This window comes from Saccopteryx bilineata, chromosome 9 (assembly GCF_036850765.1).
Source record: "Saccopteryx bilineata isolate mSacBil1 chromosome 9, mSacBil1_pri_phased_curated, whole genome shotgun sequence".
In the NCBI taxonomy this organism is placed as follows: Eukaryota; Metazoa; Chordata; class Mammalia; order Chiroptera; family Emballonuridae; genus Saccopteryx; species Saccopteryx bilineata.
The window spans coordinates 3,228,465-3,246,926 of record NC_089498.1 but is presented as its reverse complement, the minus strand read 5'-3'; the positions used below and the strand labels follow the sequence as shown (position 1 = coordinate 3,246,926).

The 18,462-nt window shown below is 49.6% G+C and overlaps 1 protein-coding gene across 3 annotated transcripts in view; it reads left to right on the top strand.

Annotated features, from left to right (window-relative positions):
• Positions 1 to 9,021: 9,021 nt before the first annotated feature.
• The window catches only part of NETO2 (neuropilin and tolloid like 2), a 47,508-nt gene continuing 38,067 nt past the window's right edge, over positions 9,022 to 18,462 (top strand). For all 3 annotated transcript variants that reach the window (XM_066243660.1, XM_066243661.1, XM_066243659.1), the window contains exon 1: positions 9,022 to 9,374. In XM_066243660.1, coding sequence (XP_066099757.1) covers positions 9,341 to 9,374 — 34 coding nt within the window. In that variant the 5' untranslated portion in view covers positions 9,022 to 9,340. The remainder of the gene's footprint in view (positions 9,375 to 18,462) is intronic.

Below are 18,462 nucleotides of genomic sequence, written 5' to 3'. Positions count from 1 at the left end.
CAGCTGTTATGTCATCATAGGGCTTCCTGTCAACAGGAGGCTGTTAGTAGCTAAGTTTGGGGGAATCAGAAGTTGTATGTGGGTTTTCACCTGCATGGAGGGGAGGTCGGTGCCCCTAAACCTCATGTTGTTCGAGGGCCAGCTGCTCTGCAAATGCATTGTCATTAACACAACGTTCATTTGGACTAGCCCTATACGTTTTTCCATCTACCAGCCAAAAAAACAACAACAAGAAAACATTACATATTTTTAAAAACTGGATTCCCAAAATAGTTCTCACTCCTCGAAGGCCTCTGGATTGAAGGTCACAACTTTCAAACATACTTTCCTTACCCTTCCCACACTTGCTGAGAAAAAAACAGGGAGTCATTGTGGGCAGAGATACCTAGACATTCACCCTCACATTATTAAATATCCCTACAGATCTATGAAAAGCATCTCACAGGCAGTGGTTACTAAGCCATCAAAGGGGAAAAGATCTTGGCTTCGTAGGTAGCCTTTCAAGCAGAGAAATCCTACAGCAAAATGTTTCAAGATACAAAAAAAAACAAGGTCACCAGATTATGTAACATCTTAGATTTATACAAGGGTCCAGTGGGTTCTTGCAGTCATTGCATGAGGATGAGTTTCGTTCCATGTTTTAAAAAATAATTTTTCTTTTGGCCTTTGGAAGACCTACCTCTAAGAAAGAATAAAACCAGTAAATATTCATCCTTACCAATAGCAAGAACACCTCAAAAAATGAACGCAAAAGCTTGACTTGTGGCCCAAAGCCTGCCTGACAGTGTCCTGAGGACTAAGCTGGGGTGCTGAAGGCTGACTCCTCAGCACAGATGTGAACTAAAACTTCACCAGCATTGTGATGTCTTGCAGCCTGGCTCTCCATCATTTGGCCAGTTATTTTTAAAGACTAATAAAACAGACAATTAATTAAGCAGTGCTCGATCAACAATGGACAGAGAGGCGAGGAAGGAAGCCAGATTGGGCAGAGTGAGAAACAGAGCCGAGATGCATGCTCGGGGTGCCTCGTACAAGCCGACAGTGAGTTTTGAGAGATCATGACCTCCCCTGTCTCCTAACATGTCCCAAGTTAGGGTAAGAGGTCTGGACCTTTCTACCCCCACACTCATCAGTCATTGGCTAGGAGCTGCCCCCAGAGCCTCTCTCAAGAAAAAAATGCTTGCCAGTAACTGTCAGAAATGAAAAAGGAGATGTAACTACAGACAGTGTATATCCTAAAACAAAATGTACCACAGCTCTGTTGGGTCCAGTGTAAAACTCTTCTGAGACACATTAAACAAATCCTCAATAAATGCACAGTTATATTATGTTCATGGACAGCTTGACTGAATATTGTGAAGACATCAACTCTGTCCCAATGCCACTCCATGTCCCAGTGGCTTTTGCTGTTGCTGCTGAACTTGATAAACTGTTTCAAAAATGTATGTGAGATACAAACGGCCAAGAACAGGGAAGACAATCTCTTTTTTTTTTTTTTTTTTTTTTTTTGTATTTTTCTGAAGCTGGAAACGGGGAGAGACAGTCGGACAGACTCCCGCATGCGCCCGACCAGGATCCACCCGCACGCCCACCAGGGGCAACACTCTGCCCACCAGGGGGTGATGCTCTGCCCCTCCGGGGTGTCGCTCTGCCGTGACCAGAGCCACTCTAGCGCCTGGGGCAGAGGCCAAGGAGCCATCCCCAGTGCCCGGTCCATCTTTGCTCCAATGGAGCCTTGGCTGCGGGAGGGGAAGAGAGAGACAGAGAGGAAGGAGAGGGGGAGGGGTGGAGAAGCAGATGGGTGCTTCTCCTGTGTGCCCTGGCCGGGAATCGAACCCGGGACCCCTTGCACGCCAGGCCGACGCTCTACCACTGAGCCAACCGGCCAGGGCCCAGGGAAGACAATCTTGAAAAAGGACAAGAAATTGCTGTCAGATACCAAAACTTAAAGTTACATTAATGCATACAGTATAGTACCAGTGAGGAGACAGGTGGATCAAAGTCCTAAATGTGAAATGCAAATGTATAAGCTTTTAGTATTTTTTTTAAAGCTTTTAGTATTTAATACATGTGAATAACTTCATAACCCTGAGGTAGGGGTTGGTGTCTTAGTCAAGTCACAACACAGTCTATAAAGGAAATTTCAGATGTATTGGAGTAATTAAAAACAGCTTCTGTTCATCACAGACACTGAAGGGTAAAAAGACAATCCATAAAATGAAAAAAAAATATTTTCAATGTATATATGACTGATTAGCATCCAAAAATAGAGAAATTCTAAAAAATGATTTTAAAAGAGCCCAGTAAAATGGTGGGCAAATGTTTTGAACAACCATTCACCAAAAAATAAAAATTAAAAAAAAAAATAAAAGGAAATTCAAGTAGCCAATAAACATATAAAAAAATGTTCAAACTGATTATTAAGGAAAGCTTACATTATAACCTCACTGTGGTGATAACACTAAACACCCACCACCAGATTAACAACTAGTAGTAACAGCCAACAATAACCGAATGTTGGCATGGCTGTGGAGAAAAAAGAAATCTCACACAGTCTTTGGGGAACTTGATAAAAGGTGCTTCTCCTTTTATTTGCTGGCTGAAGAGACGTCTACTGTGATTACACCCAGCAGCTCTCTTCATAGACATTCTCGCACACACACACACTAGGATAGAGGAGTACCATCAACCCTTGGAATCCACGGGGGATTGGTTCCAGGACCCCCACAGAGACCAAAAATCTGTGGGTGCTCACACCCCTTATATAAAACAATATAGTATGCCTGGCCCATGATGGTGCAATGGATAAAGTGTCGACCTGGAACACTGAGGTAACCGGTTCGAAACCCTGGGTTTGCCTGGGGCCAAGGCACATAGGACAAGCAATCAATGAACAACTAAAGCAAAGCAACTATGACTTGATAATTTCATGTTCCTCCCCTCCTCTCTATTTCCTCTCTGTAAAATCAATAAATAAAATCTTAAAAAAAAAACTATAGTATTTGCACATAACCTACGCAACATCCTCCTGTGTACCTTCGATCACCTCTCAGTTACTATATTACCTACTGCCGCCTAAGTAGCCACTATACTGTACTGTTTAGGGACTGGCGAGAAAGTCTGTACACGAGCAATACAGACACACACCATCGTTGGCCTCACTACATAGTGTAAGTGAACAAAAACATAACGTGTCCCCCAAAATATTTTCCATCCACAGGTAGTTGAACCTGAGGACGCGGAACCTATGGGGGGCGGACTGGAAACACAGCAGCGATGCGCACGGCGGCGAAAAGCCTAAACTGAGGTTGTATCCGTCTACGTGGGTCTTGACGCAATGAAATACGACGCAGCCATGACGTTGAATGACGTACAACCACTCATTAATCTCATGTAGCAACACCCATTCATCTCATAATGTTAAACAAAAAAAGGGAGACACTTAAGAACACGTGCCACATGATACTGTTCAGACCAAGTTCAAAATGAGGGAAAACTAAACAGCCGTTGGACACCTAGTTTTCAACTGCACGGGAGGTGACACGCACGGCCGACCCCCTGTATGTTGCTTAGTGATGCGTCCAGAGGGGGAAAACCGTAAAGGAAAGAAATGATAGAAGTCGGAATAGTGGTGAACATTGGGAACTGGGAGAAGATTACGATCAGGCACAAGGACGGGCAGGGTCAGGGGGCAAATCTCAAACATGTTTGTTTTAGACATTTTTCCAAATATGTATTACAGTTCACAAATTTTTTAATCTTTTTTTTTGTTGTTTGTTTTTTTGTTTTGTTTTTTTTTTCATTTTTTCTGAAGCTGGAAACAGGGAGAGATAGACAGACTCCCGCATGCGCCCGACCGGGATCCACCCGGCACGCCCACCATGGGGCGACGCTCTGCCCACCAGGGGGCGATGCTCTGCCCATCCTGGGGGTCGCCATGTTGCGACCAGAGCCACTCTAGCACCTGAGGCAGAGGCCACAGAGCCATCCCCAGCGCCGGGCCATCCCCGCTCCAATGGAGCCTTGGCTGCGGGAGGGGAAGAGAGAGACAGAGAGGAAGGAGAGGGGGAGGGGTGGAGAAGCAGATGGGCACCTCTCCTGTGTGCCCTGACCGGGAATCTAACCCGGGTCCTCCGCACGCTAGGCCGACGCTCTACCGCTGAGCCAACCGGCCAGGGCCAAATTTTTTAATCTTAAAAAAATTTCCCAAAGGGCCCTGGCCTGTTGGCTCAGCGGTGGAGCATTGGCCTGGCATGCGGGAGTCCCCGGTTCGATTCCCGGCCAGGGCACACAGGAGAAGCGCCCATCTGCTTCTCCACCCCTCCCCCTCTCCTTCCTCTCTGTCTCTCTCTTCCCCTCCCGCAGCCAAGGCTCCATTGGAGCGGGGATGGCCCGGGCGCTGGGGATGGCTCTGTGGCCTCTGCCTCAGGCGCTAGAATGGCTCTGGACTCAACAGAGCGATGCCCCGGATGGGCAGAGCATTGCCCCCTGGTGGGCATGCCGGGTGGATCCCGGTCGGGCGCATGCGGGAGTCTGTCTGCCTCCCCATTTCCAGCTTCGGAAAAAAAAAAAAAATTCCCAAAGATCCCTTAGAACTGAATTTCATTCAAAATCTTAGATTTTTATATATATATTTATTTTATAGCACGAAAAGATCGTTTGAGATTGGTTGGTAATGACTGCAATAATTCAGACATAGCTTCCTTACAAATATAAGAACCCAGTGACACAGAGGTACAGTTGACGTACGCATTCTGCTGACGCTAGTGTTAGTATGGGTAGGTCAAGCAGCACAGATATTCAGTATATGAGGAAGTGCTATTATCTAGCAAGTGTTACCAAATAACCTTACTAAGCATTCTACACTTGCCCTGGCTGGTTGGCTCAGTGATACAGTGTCAGCCCAGTGTATGGATGTCCCAAGTTCAATTCCTGGCCAGGGAACAGAGAAGAAGTGCCTATCTGCTTCTCCACCCCCTCCCCCTTCTCTCTCTCACTTCCCCTCCCTCAGCCATGGCTTGATGGAGCGAGTTGGCCCAGGTGCTGAGGATAGCTCCATAGCTTCATCCTCAGGCGCTAAAAAATGGCTCCCATTGCAGTGGAGCAAGGGCCCCAGATGGGCAGAGCATCGCCCCCTACTGGGCTTGCTCGGTGGATCCCAGTTGGGGTGCATGCAGGAGTCTGTCTCTGCCTCCCCTCCTCTCACTAAAAAATAAATAAATAAAAAGAATGTTATACTTTAACGTGATGGTTTCATATTGTACCAATTAACTAGCATGCATTCAGCGGGGCACAAACCAGTCCAAGCATAAACAGATCTTTCAACATGGGATTTGGGCTTTTAAGAAAAAGACACCATACATGTCCACAATGTTAATCTAAGAAATATAACTAGGGCCTCCCTTAGTTTTTTACAAACAAATGAAAACAAGGGCATGACCAGAAGATTTCCTGATGAAGCCAAAATACTTTAATACGGGTAGAGTAGGCAATATTCCTCTAAAATTTTCCTGTTTTGGAATTATGCCAAGTAGAAATGTGGGAACGAGGACGATAGCAGAGCAACCAAACGGCGCCTCGATCGGCCCACCATGAAAGCTGGAACGCCCACTAGTGGGTGGGAGGGACCAGGTTGACCAGCACTGCAAAAGGGGGCGGTCTTTATAAAAAGGTCCGCCATCACAGCCCTAGAGGCAACTCTATTCCAACATCATCTAAAGCATGAATACTTCGGGTTCATTAGTGTATGGACTGGATTGTGTCCACCCTGCAAATCCGTCTGTTGAGGCTCTAACTGCACTGAGACCCTATTTTCAAACAGGGCCTTAAAGAGGAAGTTAAGGTTAAACGAGGTCACAAGGATGGGACCCTAATCCAACAGGTGGAGTGTCCTAATGAGAAGAGTTAGAGACAGGAGAAGTTTGCTGGACACACAGGAAGGGCGATGTGAGGACACAGCAGGCAGGCAGTCCCCAGTCTGCCAGTCAGGAGAGGTCTCACATTGATCTCGGCCTTCCAGCCTCCAGATCTGTGAGAACATAAGTTCCTGTTGTTTAAGCCACCCAGTCTGTGCTATGTTGTTCTGGTGGATTAATACAAGGCTTTAAAAGATAACCATGTTTCTCTTTTCCTTCTCTAACAAAACAAAACAAAACAAACAAATCTACAGTTGTACGATAACAATGACATAAATCTCCAAACACCGAGATCCTATATGATTTTGTTCTTCACTAAGTTTTCTCCACGGTTGTGGCCATATCCGCACCCTGAAAGAAAAGCAGTGTGAGGGTCCCTTCACTACCAATAGATTTTCTGTACACCCATTTGGTCATACGCAAACCCCACTCTCTTCCTCGGGCATATCCCTGGATCAGACTGCTCTGGCTGCCACGACAGAGGACCACAGGCTGGGTGGTTTAGGCCACATTTATTGTCTCCCAGTCCTGGAGGCTGGGAGTCCCCAATCAAGGCTCCCAGTGACCCTGTTTCTGGTGAGAGCTCTCTGGGCTGGCAAACTGCCTTTCTCATGGTGTCCTCACATGCCTCTCTGCCCAGCTCGTGCTCTGGTGTCCCCTCTCTTAAGGACACAAATCCCATCAGGTCAGGACTGCACTCTCATGAGTTCATTAAACCTTAGAGGCCCCAGCTCCAAACACAATCGCGCTGGGGAGGGGGTCAGGGCTTTAGCCTAGATGTTCTGAGGGAGAGAAACATTCAGTCCATAGCAAATCTCTACACAGAACAACCTGCCTTCCGAGGCTATCATTTAATAAACTGTTAGAGCTCCCAAAAAAGAGAGGGAGAGAGAGAGAGAGAAAAAAACAACCCTGTGTTCAGTACCTAAACACTGAGATAAAATGCTGCATTTCTGTCATTATTCTAATAGGAAGGCCAGGCCACCCACCACCCTTCATTCATGGGCTACAGGGGACACAGGCAGAGAAAACCAAACTTAAACCACACGAATGATTCCGTGAAGAACTGCAGAGGCCTGACCTATGCCAGGAAGATCAGGCAAGGATGCAATGAAACCGGGTCACGTGGGAACTGGCAGGTAATCTGGGGACAGACTGGGTGCTACTGGGCGGTCTTCCGGGGAACTGATAATTCAGATGCAGAACTCCCCAGCTGGGAGCAAGGCAGACTGCTCTCCCGTTGGTTTCGTTAGCATATGGCCACACAGTAGTCTCAGCGATGATCTGTGCTCTGCCACATTCCTTGGAAGCTCTGCCAGACACATACACAAGTATACACAAAAGACAGGTGTCTCAGAAAGGAGCCAGGAGATGAACATTTCCAATCTACTCCCCGGGGAGTCTACTCCCCAGCCAACCCTACCAGAGGAGGTAAGACTTCTTAGGTTCATCAAGATGGTACTCCCAGGAAGAGCAACTCCGCTGAATGAAAAAGTGCTGTATGTATCTTTTTTCAATTACTACGGTTGCTCTCATCTCTCCTCTTTTATCATGGTCTCAACTTGACTGCCAGATTAATCTTCCACTATATATATGTATAAACAACTATGCCTCTGGCCTCCTGAACCAAAGGTAGGCTCCTCTGCCTTGTATTCAAGACAGGATCTGGCACAAAGCCCACCAAGGTCACCTCTAACTACTGCTCCCAGACGCTCCTCCTCTCTCCACTCGCCATCCACAGCCTTCCCACTCTCTGGGTGTCTCCCCCTTCACCCAGAGGTCATTCTCTGATGGCATCACACACACCGCTTCTTCCTTCCATCCACGACTGCGCATCAAGGACCTATCACATCCCAGAAGCAGAGAGGGCTCCTTGCTCCCGGTTCTTTGTGTCCACCATTGTCCGTGACTTAGATTTAACACTCTTATCCCTGTCCTTGTCTCCCACTATGTCCCCTTATTACTGTATGTTTGTGGAAAAGGCTCCTAAATGTCTTATTTGCTAGTTGTTTCCTCCATGCACTTTAACCGTAGGTGATTTGTGCAAACCTAAACATACACATCTTTGATATCTCCCATGGCACATGGTAACGGGCTAAATACCTTGATATTTATTGGTGTTAACTATGTCTTCACTTGTAAACCCTGTGAGTGCTTACTTTGTAGCCTTTCTCGGAGGGATAGAAGGAAAGAAAGAAGACTTGGACATCCCTGGTGGATTTTTTTTCCTTTGCTTGACGCTGTCCCTAACTAGATAACTTGTGAAGACAAATATTTACAGAGCTCCTACCCTGTGTGTCAGATCCAGGCATAAATATCGTTTATGATGGCGGGGCCTCAATCAGGGATGCTGCCCAGCAGCGATCACTGCTTTCTGAAAACGGTTAACAGTATGTGTGGAGGGAATACAGGAGCCTCCCCGCCTTCAAGCAGTGTATAATCTAACGGACGTGGAGGTCAAGGAGATACCAGTGATGAAAAAATAAACAAGTAGATGAGCAAGATCATTTCAGAGTGTGATCTAATTACCATGGAGTAAATAAAACAGGATAGTTAATACCAAACAAATCACTTAACCTCGCTGGCCTCGCTCTCCCCGCGCTCTGATAGCACCCACCGCCGCCGGAGGGGAACCCGAGGCTTCCAGACGCAGCATGTGTGGTCCCGTGCCTAGCAACCCGGGCAGCGCGCAGTAAGTGTTGCAATCAGTGCGGCCTCGCTCGGCGCTAAAGGGCGAGGGAGATGTCAGGTCCCCCACGCCCCCGGGCCCCTACCAGGGGCGGGTAGTGGAGCAGGGCTGAGCTGGGCGGCTTTGACCTTGAACTGAGGTCCCGGGAGGCCGAGGAGCGGATGCCGGCTCTCCCCGGCGCGGGCCTCTCGTAGCACCGCTCCACCGCTCCGCCGCTGATTCCGGGCGGGGACGGCGACCCCGGGACCCCCGCCCAGCGACCCGTTCTCGGAAGCCGCGGGTCGGTGGCCCCGCCCCCCCAGGGGCGATTGGCCGCGAGGGCGCGAGGGGCGCGCGGCGGGGCGGGGCGGGACATGCGCGCGGGCGGCGCGGCCGGCACGCGGCGCTCGCGCTCCCCGCTTAAATGAGCCGGGGCTCCCCGCGCCTGCCGCCACTCGAGCGGGGCCCGTGCCGGCGCTGTCCCTCGTCCCCGCGCTGCTCGGCTCCGGGCCGGTCGATGGGACGGAGCCCCGGGGGGCCGGAGGCGGTGCCCGTCGGAGGGCTCGGGCAGCGCGGCGGCCGGCGCGGGGCTCTGGGATGGCACGCCGCGAGACCTGAGCGCAGCCCGCGGGGAGGCCGCCTGGTGGCCGCTATGGGCACGGAGCGGGGCCGCCGCCAAGCCGGGCCGTGAGCGCCGCGCCTCCGCCGCCTCGCCGCCTCCGGCCGCCGCGCGGGCCCCTCGCAGAGTGCCGGGAACATGGCTCTGGAGCAGCTCGGCCCGGTCCTCAAAGGTAAGCGCCCCCTGCGGGCCGGGCCCGCGCCCCATCCCTCCGGCGCCCGCGCGCCTTTGTCTGCTCTGCGGGCGCAACGCGGGGCTCCCGGCGCTCCCGCAGCCCGCGGCGTGGCGGGCCGGCCGGGGGACACGGCACACGGGACCAGGCGCTGGACGCCGCTCTGCAAAGTTGTAGGGTGCGCGTCAGTGCGGCGAAGGCCGGTCCTCCCCGACATTCGGTGGCTAAGTCGGGGCGCGCCAACAGGGACAGCCTGCCGCGGCGTCGCCGAGCGGGTCTCCAGGAGCCCGCGGTCGGCGCGCGGCGGGACAGCCTGCGCGCCCGGCCGGGTCCCACCTGCCGCGGCCGCCGAGGCTGCAGCACCGCAGCGGCCGCCGCCGCCCGCTCGGCCCTGCACTGCTCGGACCTCGGCCCCGCACTGCTCGGACCTCGGCCCCGCCTGCCGCCGCCTCCGTCCTCCGCCGGGTGGTGGGCCGGTCAAGTGCGCGGGCGCTTCGCATTCCGGAGCTGGGGGCCTTCTGCATTAAAAATGTATGCGCAGAGATCGCGAAGACTGTGATACAAAGTTGCTTCTGAAACTCGGACCGATAAAGCCTATTTCCAGTTCTCCGAGGCAAACAGACCACCAACGAAGGCTTCCTTTTCCCCTACTGACTGGAATGGAACGTTGGAGAGCTGTGCATTTGTAACGTTATGGAATATATATATATATATTTTTTTTTTTTTTTACATCAGGGAAGGAATGGAAGATGGCATTGTATTCGTGTCATATAGCGCTTGTCATGGTATCTTGATATTTGTGCAGTGACAAGTGGTTCTGTTTTTTCCTACTCCATACCAACACTTTTTTTCAAATTTATTAGAAAATTCAGTGTCATTTGCGTTTGAATCTTAATTGGACAAGTGTTCTATCCCAGACATTCCTAAATTCCTAATTGAGTGTAAAATGTCTAACTGTCCAGCTGTGTACTTCTGTGTACAGTTTGTGCTACTGTAACCCAGGACTCCAGGTAGTGACGAATTCTCGGTCACCCCATAAATTCTTAACGATTCCCTCCTTGAAACGCTGGGGTGAATTCTGTGGTTTTCCTATCCGTTAACTCCTCAGTTACATAGCCATGGCTTGGAAATGAAGGTTTTGGTTTTACTCTTTCCAGATAAGACATGCGGAATCGGGTTTCCGATAGTGCTCCTCGGAATTTTCTCCGTTGTTCGATGGCGGGGGGTTCATCTATAGCATCGTGGTGACAGTCAACGGGCGTGAGCCCTGGGGAGGACTCGCTAGATGTGTCGTCCCTGGATGTGTTGTCCAGCTTTGCCCGCAGAACTTGAAGAAACTGAGCTGGCCAGGACGGAATCTCCCAGACTCCTGGATCGTGAAGGGTGCAGTCTCAGTCTTGATCGTGGGCGCACACTGCCCTCTGTGGCCAGCGCGCGGAAGCGTGCAGTGGCTGCGCCTTTTCAGGAAAGGATTCTGTGCTGATGGCTATAGGGAGAGAGAGCTACAGTGAAAACAATGTATTGTAGCTTCTTTCTTTCTTCTTCTCTTTCTTTCTTTCTCTCTCTCTCTTTTTTCTTTGCTGTTACCCAACCCTCACTATTTGGACATGCTCAAGCTAAGTTGTAGGCTTACTAGTGAGGAAGCAGGCTATTTTTAAGTCTCCTCAAGTTTATGTGTCTATGATTGTGAAGATGGGGATGTGAGGATGGGTGTGGAGAGATCCAGAAAATTAACAGAAGTTGATTCTGAAATGGGAATCTGCTGACACTGAGAAAAAAGTGAAATATATATATATCAAGTTAAATGTATATACATTAGATTAGTGAAATGTACATACATTAGATTAAAATGTGTAGACAGAGATCACAAGACTGGGATGCAAAGTTGCAGCTGAAACTCAGACGGAAGAAATGCTCTTCCCAGTGTGCAGAGAAAAACGGACCACCAGTGAGGGCTTCCCCCTTCCCTACTGACTGGACGTGGTGTATCACTGAGCACCCGTGTGTGTGTGTGTGTGTGTGTGTGTGTGTGTGTCCCTGCACATTTTTTAAAACCAAATGAATGTTACCTATACACAAATGGATATTTTAAGTTTAAAAAAATATTACCTTTTTAAAAGATTGGTTTTTTTCCGGTGCTGCCATTCATTGTGTGCTCCAGGATGTGAAAAAGTATCTTGTAGGCTTCCTAAAGATGAATTGCTTCAGCAGAAGCAGTTGTTTTAACATTTGCATAATTATAGACATTAGGAACTAAAAGCCTTGTTTGGAACGTTGTGGTGAGTTTCTGCTAAAACAAGTGGGCCATAATGTGTGTGTGAGCTTTCAGGGAGAAGATAATTTCTTTTCAGGTGCTATTGATTCTTTCTGTTCTGCTTTCAGCAGTGAGAACAAAAGAACAACTCTAGGCGTCTTAAACCTTTCGCATATTGTTCTAACTAAACCTTTCACTTTGAGTGGTTTGCGATCACTCCTGGCTTTATGAAATTTGACTTTACCGTCTATCCAAGTTAAGCATCACTTGGGGTAGAGGGTGGGGGTGAACATACCACAGATATGTTCACAGATGTGCTGTAGAATCAGGCACCTGAGACCTGTATGATTAGGTTAACCAGTGTTACCCCAGTAAAATTCAATTGAAAAACAAAATGCCAGTAAAAAGTTAAGCGTTGCAGTTGCCTGAACTAGTGTATCAGGATCGTAACTCATTGTTTTACTGGTTTTATACATTCTGCATACCGGCTGCAGAAGAATCTTGTTAGACTCCACTAGGTTTCGATCTATGTAAACGGCAGTTAAATTTATGGTGTGATAATGAATAAATATCCCTTGGTACTTACCTTTGAAAAATCTTATGTGAGACTGTGACAAATATCAACTCCTGTCCTTTATATTCTTTTTTTTTTTTTTTTTTGTATTTTTCTGAAGCCGGAAACGTGGAGAGACAGTCAGACAGACTCCCGCATGCGCCCGACCGGGATCCACCTGGCACGCCCACCAGGGGCGCAGCTCTGCCCACCAGGGGGCGATGCTCTGCCCCTCGGGGGCATCTCTCTGTTGCGACCAGAGCCACTCTAGCGCCTGGGGCAGAGGCCAAGGAGCCATCCCCAGTGTCCGGGCCATCTTTGCTCCAATGGAGCCTCGCTGCGGAAGGGGAAGAGAGAGACAGAGAGGAAGGAGAGGGGGAGGGGTGGAGAAGCAGATGGGCGCTTCTCCTGTGTGCCCTGGCCGGGAATTGAACCTGGGACTTCTGCACGCCAGGCCGACGCTCCACCACTGAGCCAACCAGCCAGAGCCTGTCCTTTATATTCTTAAGCTGCAAGTCTAAGAAAGTCAATGATGCAGAAATAAGTACAGTACTGAAAAGTTATCCCCCTCCCTTTTTTTTTTACTGAATTTATTGGCGTGACATTGAAGGTTTCAGGTGTACAGTTCTGTAATGCATCATCTACTCTACATGTTTCATTGTGTGTTCACCACCTAAGTCAGGTCCCCTCCATCGCCACCTGTCCCCCCTCTCCCCTCCCCTCCCCTCCCCCACCCTCTTCCCTCTGGTCATCACTACACTGTTGTCTGTGAGGTTATTTTTTTCTTTGTTTAATTAATTCCTTCACCTTTTTCACCCAGCCCCCCAACCCCCTCCCCTCTGACAGCTGTCAGTCTGATTCTCTGTATCTATGAGTCTGTTTCTCTTTTCTTTCTGTCTTTGTTTTGTTCATTAAATTTTACATACAAGTGAAATCATACACAGTATTTGTCTTTCTCCAGCTGGCTTTTTTAGCATAACAATCTCCAGGTCCATCCATGCCTCTTTTTTTTTTTTTTTTGGTCAGATTGGCAAAAAATATAATGTATTGCCTTACCTGTGGTGGCGCAGTGGATAAAGCGTCGACCTGGAAATGCTGAGGTCGCTGGTTCGAAACCCTGGGCTTGCCTGGTCAAGGCACATATGGGAGTTGATGCTTCCAGCTCCTCCCCCCTTCTCTCTCTCTGTCTCTCTCTCCTCTCTCTCCCTCTCTGTCTCTCTCTTTCCCTCTCTCTCTCCTCTCTAAAAATGAATAAAAACAAAAAACAAAAAACAAAACAAACAAAAAAAAAAAATATATATATATAATGTATTTTTTTTTTGCTGTGCCGCAGAATTTTAGTAATTAGTTCATGTGTGCCATGGGATGAAAAAAGTTGAAAATCGCCGCTGATTTAAGTCTTCAATCCATTTTGAGTTTACTTTTTGTATGGCGTAAGAAGGTGGTCTGGTTTAATTTTTTGCATGTATCTGTTCAGTTTGCCCATTACTACTTATTCCATAGACTACCTTTACCCCATTATATGTTCTTGCCTCTTTTGTCAAATATTAATTGACTATAAAGGCGTGTGTTTATTTCTAGGCTCTCTGTTCTGTTCCATTGATCTATATGTCTGCTTTTATGGTAGTACCATGCTGTTTTTTTGTTTGTTTGTTTGTTTTGTTTTTTTTTGTATTTTTCTGAAGCTGGAAATGGGGAGAGACAGTCAGACAGACTCCCGCATGCGTCCGACCGGGATCCACCCGGCACGCCCACCAGGGGCAATGCTCTGCCCACCAGGGGGCGATGCTCTGCCCCTCTGGGGCGTCGCTCTGCCTTGACCAGAGCCACTCTAGCAGCTGGGACAGAGGCCAAGGAGCCATCCCCAGCGCCCGGGCCATCTTTGCTCCAATGGAGCCTTGGCTGCGGGAGGGGAAGAGAGAGACAGAGAGGAAGGAGGGGGGGATGGAGACGCAAATGGGCGCTTCTCCTATGTGCCCTGGCCGGGAATTGAACCTGGGTCCCCCGCACGCCAGGCCGACGTTCTACCGTTGAGCCAACCGGCCAAGGCCGTGATGTATCACATTTATTGATTTGCAGATATTGTACCAACCTCACATTCCCAGAATCAATCCCACTTTATCATGGTGTATGATCGTTTTCATGTATTGCCGGATCTGGTTTGCTAATACTTTGTTGAGAAGTTTAGCATCTATGTTCATCTGTTATATTAACCTACAATTTTCTTTCTTACTAGTGTCTTTATCTGGCTTTGGAATTAGGATAATGCTGGCCTCGTAAAATGGACTTGGGAGTCTTTCTTCCTCGTGAATGTTTTGGAATAGTTTGGGAAGAATAAGTATTAGTTCTTCTTTGAGTGTTTGGTAAAAGTCGCCTGTGAAGCCATCTGGTCCAGGACTTTTGTTTGTTGATAATTTTTTTTATTACTGCTTCAATTTCACTAGTTGTAATCTGTCTATTCATATTCTCTGATTCTTCCTGATTCAGTTTTGGATGATTGTATATCCATTTCATCCAGATAGTCCAATTTGTTGGCATGTAGTTGTTTGTAATATTTTTTTACAATTCTTTGTATTTCTTTGCTGTCAGTTGTTACTTTTCTTTCATCTGATTTTATCTATTTGGGTCCTCTTTTTTCTTGATGAGTCAGGTTAAAGGTTTGTCAGTCTTGTTTATCTTTTCAGAGAACCAGCTCTTGTTTTCATTGATCATTTGTGTTTGTGTTGTTGTTTTTTTTACTCTATTTTTTTCCTGCTCTGATTTTTATTATTTTCTTTCTTCTACTCACTTTGGGCTTTGTTGTTCTTTTTCTAGTTTCTTTAAGTGTAAAGGTAGATTGTTTATTTCTTGTTTCTTGAGTTAGGCCTGTAATTCTATGAATTTCCCTCTAATCTCCTAAGTCAAAATGACATTGACACAAGCTGCTTTAAATCTGCCTAGAGTAACGTATGGGAAGCTACAGAGCCTATCGGGTGAGAAGAGAGGAAATACTTTCCAAAATGTGGCCCCGTGGTGGTAAAATCTGATGGCCATTACCATGGCTAAGAATGACGCCGGAGTGCTGAGGGCCCAGGGGCTGCTGCTGCAGGAGTGCTTTGTCAAGGGCTGGTTGCGTTCGGCCGCAAAGAGGGGTCCCTTCTGCTACAGCTACTCTTTCTCGTAAAAGCAGTTGGCAGTGACCCTGGCCAGTTTGCTCGGTTGTAGAACATTGGCCCTATGTGTAGATGTCCCTTGTTCGAGTGCCAGTCAGGGCACACAGGAGAAGCGCCCATCTGCTTCTCCACCCTTCCCTTTCTCCTTTCTCTATCTCTCTTCTGCTCCCTCAGCCAAGGCTCCATTGGAGCAAAGTTGGCCCCAGGCGCTGAGGATGGCTCCATGGCCTCTGTCTCAGGCACTAGAATGGCTCCAGTTGCAACAGAGCAACGCCCCAGATGGGCAGAGCATCGCCCCCTGGTGGGCATTCCAGTGGATCCTGGTCATGAATGCGGGAGTCTGTCTTTCTGCCTCCCCTCCTCTCACTGAATAAAAAAAAAAAGTGGGCCCTGGCCGGTTGGCTCAGCGGTAAAGCGTCAGCCTAGCGTGCGGAGGACCCGGGTTCGATTCCCGGCCAGGGCACACAGGAGAAGCACCCATTTGCTTCTCCACCCCTCCGCCGCGCTTTCCCTCTCTGTCTCTCTCTTCCCCTCCCGCAGCCAGGGCTCCATTGGAGCAAAGATGGCCCGGGGGCTGGGGATGGCTCTGTGGCCTCTGCCTCAGGCGCTAGAGTGGCTCTGGTCGCAATATGGCGACGCCCAGGATGGGCAGAGCATCACCCCCTGGTGGGCAGAGTGTCGCCCCTGGTGGGTGTGCCGGGTGGATCCCGGTCGGGCGCATGCGGGAGTCTGACTGTCTCTCCCTGTTTCCAGCTTCAGAAAAAATAAAAAAATAATAATAATAATAAAAAAAGTGGTTGGCAGTGTGATTGGCATACACATAGGCTAGGTTGACCCCAAAGTTGCCCAAGATCCATCTTCTCTCTTAACCACTCATTAAGATAGTGTTGGATTAAATTGGAGGGGGGACTCTTTTGTTTTTAGGAACATAGTTTATTGCAAACACGTTCCCATGACTCAGGGTCCCGTGTGGGCTCCAGGGAAACACACACCCTTCTGCTTCCATCGCAGAGGATGGCCAGGCTCGGGTGCCCGCTGGGCCCTGCTGCCCGCTGGGGCCTCCTTGCAGAGTTAACCAACCCGTGTTCAGCACTCAGGTGCTTATAGCAGGAAGGCTGAAAAAGGCACGTGCCGTTACTAACAAAGGTGAATCGAGCCTGCTTGAGAGAAGTCAAGACTAGTGGCTGAGTATCTGAAAAGAAAAAATATATTTTTTTCCGTGTCCTTGATTTATGCTCTGATAAAAAGCAGCGGGGTCACGTGGGTGGCTGCTGTCCACCGAGAGGGGTACTCGTGGCCCTGTGAGCGCGGGCGCTCTGCTCTGTAGGTCGTGGCTGTGGGCCCCGACAGGGCAGGACTGTGCTCAGTCACCCTGTGCCCTGCTCCAGTTTCTCCCGAGAGGTCCTGCGAGCCAGGCTGGGCTGGGCAGGGCCATCTTCCAGTCCCTGGAGGCACGTCCGTGAATCAGACAGATCAGCCCTGCTTTCTAGTGGGAAGAGAAGGTAAATAAGAAAATGCCAGCAAATAGAAGTAATCACAGGCCCTGGCTGGTTGGCTCAGCGGTAGAGCGTCGGCCTAGCGTGCGGAGGACCCGGGTTCGATTCCCGGCCAGGGCACACAGGAGAAGCGCCCATTTGCTCCTCCACCCCTCCGCCGCGCCTTCCTCTCTATCTCTCTCTTCCCCTCCCGCAGCCAAGGCTCCATTGGAGCAAAGATGGCCCGGGCACTGGGGATGGCTCTGTGGCCTCTGCCTCAGGCGCTAGAATGGCTTTAGACTCAACAGAGCGACGCCCCAGAGGGGCAGGGTATCGACCCCTGGTGGGCATACCGGGTGGATCCCGGTCGCACGCATGCGGGAGTTTGTCTGACTGTCTCTCTGCCCCAGGCGCTAGAGTGGCTCTGGTCGAAACATGGCGACCCCCAGGATGGGCAGAGCATCGCCCCCTGGTGGGCAGAGCGTCGCCCCTGGTGGGCGTGCCAGGTGGATCCCGGTCGGGCGCATGCGGGAGTCTGTCTGACTGTCTCTCTCTGTTTCCAGCTTCAGAAAAATGCAAAAAAAAAAAAAAGAAGTAATCACAATTATCATTATTTATATAATAGAACGTGATGGAAGGGGAAATGTATATAGCTCCTTTTAGAGGACTGCAAGGACCCTCGAGGCCTGAGTGACAGGAAGGAGCTAGCCATGCGGAGAGATGGAGGCCGACAGGATAGCTAACCCCTGAGGCAAGGATAGCTTGGTCTGTTGGAGTAATGGGGAAACAATGGCCTGTGTTCTTATAGGTGGCAGTCGGGAAGTCATGGGGGTGGTCAGGTCCCAGGTCACGCAGGACCGCTGCGGTCGAGGTACAGAGTTTGAATTTCTTTTTTTTCTTATTCCCCTCCCTCCCTCTCCCCCTCCACCCCCTCCTCCGCCTCCTTCTCCATGCGCCCCAGCAAGGATTCACCTGGCAACCCCATCTGGGGCCAATGCTCTGCTCACTGGGGCCAATGCTCTGCTCACTGGGGCCATGCTTGCAACTGAGCTATTTTTAGCACCTGAGGTAGAGTGCCTTGGGCAATGCAGTGGAACCAGTTGAGCCATGGATGCGGGAAGGGAAGAGAGAGTGAGATAGACAAAGGGGGGGGGGAGGGATGAAGAAGCAGATGGTCACTTCTCCTGTGTGTGTCCTGACCAGGAATCAAACTCAAGACATCCACACGCCAGTCTGATGCTCTACCACTGAACCAACCAGCCAGGACCTGGAGTTTGGATTTATTCTAAATGGAATGGGGCTCTGTTGGGAGATCATTGAGAGGCTGTGATGTGATCTGAGTTGTGTTTTGAAAGGCTCCCTGGATGCTGAGTATGGGACAGACCAGGGGACTGTGGCCCCAACGGCCCATGTGGGAGTCAGTGGTCTCCCAGGCTCTGCTCAACCCTTCAGCGGTTCTCTGAATTTTCACTAAGCGCACAGTCACCTCCCGAATAAAGGCTAGGTCTTCCCGCTTTCCTTTCTGGGGTAGGCACGGCCATGGGACCGAGTCCGGCCAGTTAGGTGTGTGAGCCACTTTGGGGGAGTGGTCTTGTTTCTCGTTTCATTAGAATGTTTTATTTTGCGATCAGTTGTAGATTCTGGGCAAGCGTTT